At 53.2% G+C, this 1,024-nt stretch overlaps 1 protein-coding gene across 11 annotated transcripts in view; it reads right to left on the minus strand.

The window, feature by feature from the left end:
* Positions 1-400: 400 nt before the first annotated feature.
* The window catches only part of REG4 (regenerating family member 4), a 17,166-nt gene continuing 16,542 nt past the window's right edge, over positions 401-1,024 (minus strand). For all 11 annotated transcript variants that reach the window (XM_025038480.1, XM_025038484.1, XM_025038479.1 and 8 more), the window contains one exon: positions 401-565. In XM_025038480.1, coding sequence (XP_024894248.1) covers positions 498-565 — 68 coding nt within the window. In that variant the 3' untranslated portion in view covers positions 401-497. The remainder of the gene's footprint in view (positions 566-1,024) is intronic.

Consider the following 1,024-nt stretch of genomic DNA (forward strand, 5'->3'; position numbering starts at 1 on the left):
GCCTGTGAACCTGGCCTGGGATTCGTGGTCCATGTCGGCCTGGTAGGGGCTCGACTGGTGAACGTTTCCCATGACAAACGGGAAAACAAGCAGGTGGCTGGGGAGGAGGGCGAGGGCAGAGGGCGCCGAAGTGGAAGGGGGCTGGAGGCTCGCCCCTGAGTCTCTCCCTCCCGTTCAAACCTTTATCGCGGGTGGCCGAACACCCAGCCCTTTCGTCCATCGCTGTGGGATGCGCACGCCTCGTGTGCTCAGAGGCTGGAGATGGGGAGAGGAGGGAGGAGTCGGGTGGGAAGGGACCGGGGCGTGAACATTTAGAACTAGAAGCCGCCGTCACACGGAGGTCGATCGAGGTCTCTGCCTCTAAGCCTAACACTGTCGGCGCAATAAGAACTGCGTCAGCCTCACTCACAACGTTTACTTTCTGAGACAAGAACCAGACGAGGCCCACACGGCAGAGAGGGAAGGAGCTCGGCACCCCGGCCGGCTCCATTCTCGCCCTACGGTCGGTACTTGCACAGGAAGTGCTGGCGCCTGTTGCATCTGCCGCTGTTCCAACTTAAAAAATCTGTAAGGAAATAAAAACATTTCAATCCATCCGGCTTTGTACTGAGCTTACCAGCATTTTCTGGAAGTTTTCCTTGGAACCACGGTAAGGTGCCGTGATGGTTAATTTTATGTGTGGACTTGGCTGGGTGGGATGTGATGCTCAGTGGTTTGGTCAAACACCAGTTTAGATGTTGATGTGAAAGGCTTTTTGTTTGTTTGTTCGTTTGTTTGTTTGGATGTGATTAGCATTTCAATGTCTACTTTTGCTTGCTTAACTCTAGTGATGGTTTCTCACTACCCATTACATTTTTTGGACAGGGCTCATTGTTCAAATTTTTTTCCCCCTTAATCTGGATAGAAACCTATATTTGGCAGCACGTGCCCATTGCCTCGGCTGCGTTCCCTTCATCGGAGCTGCCTTAGCGGCAGCTGTGGTCCCCGGGAGTCAGAGCAAAGTTTTCCTCCATCTGTGACGAGA

Source organism: Pteropus alecto, unplaced genomic scaffold, assembly GCF_000325575.1.
Source record: "Pteropus alecto unplaced genomic scaffold, ASM32557v1 scaffold106, whole genome shotgun sequence".
Classification (NCBI taxonomy): Eukaryota; Metazoa; Chordata; class Mammalia; order Chiroptera; family Pteropodidae; genus Pteropus; species Pteropus alecto.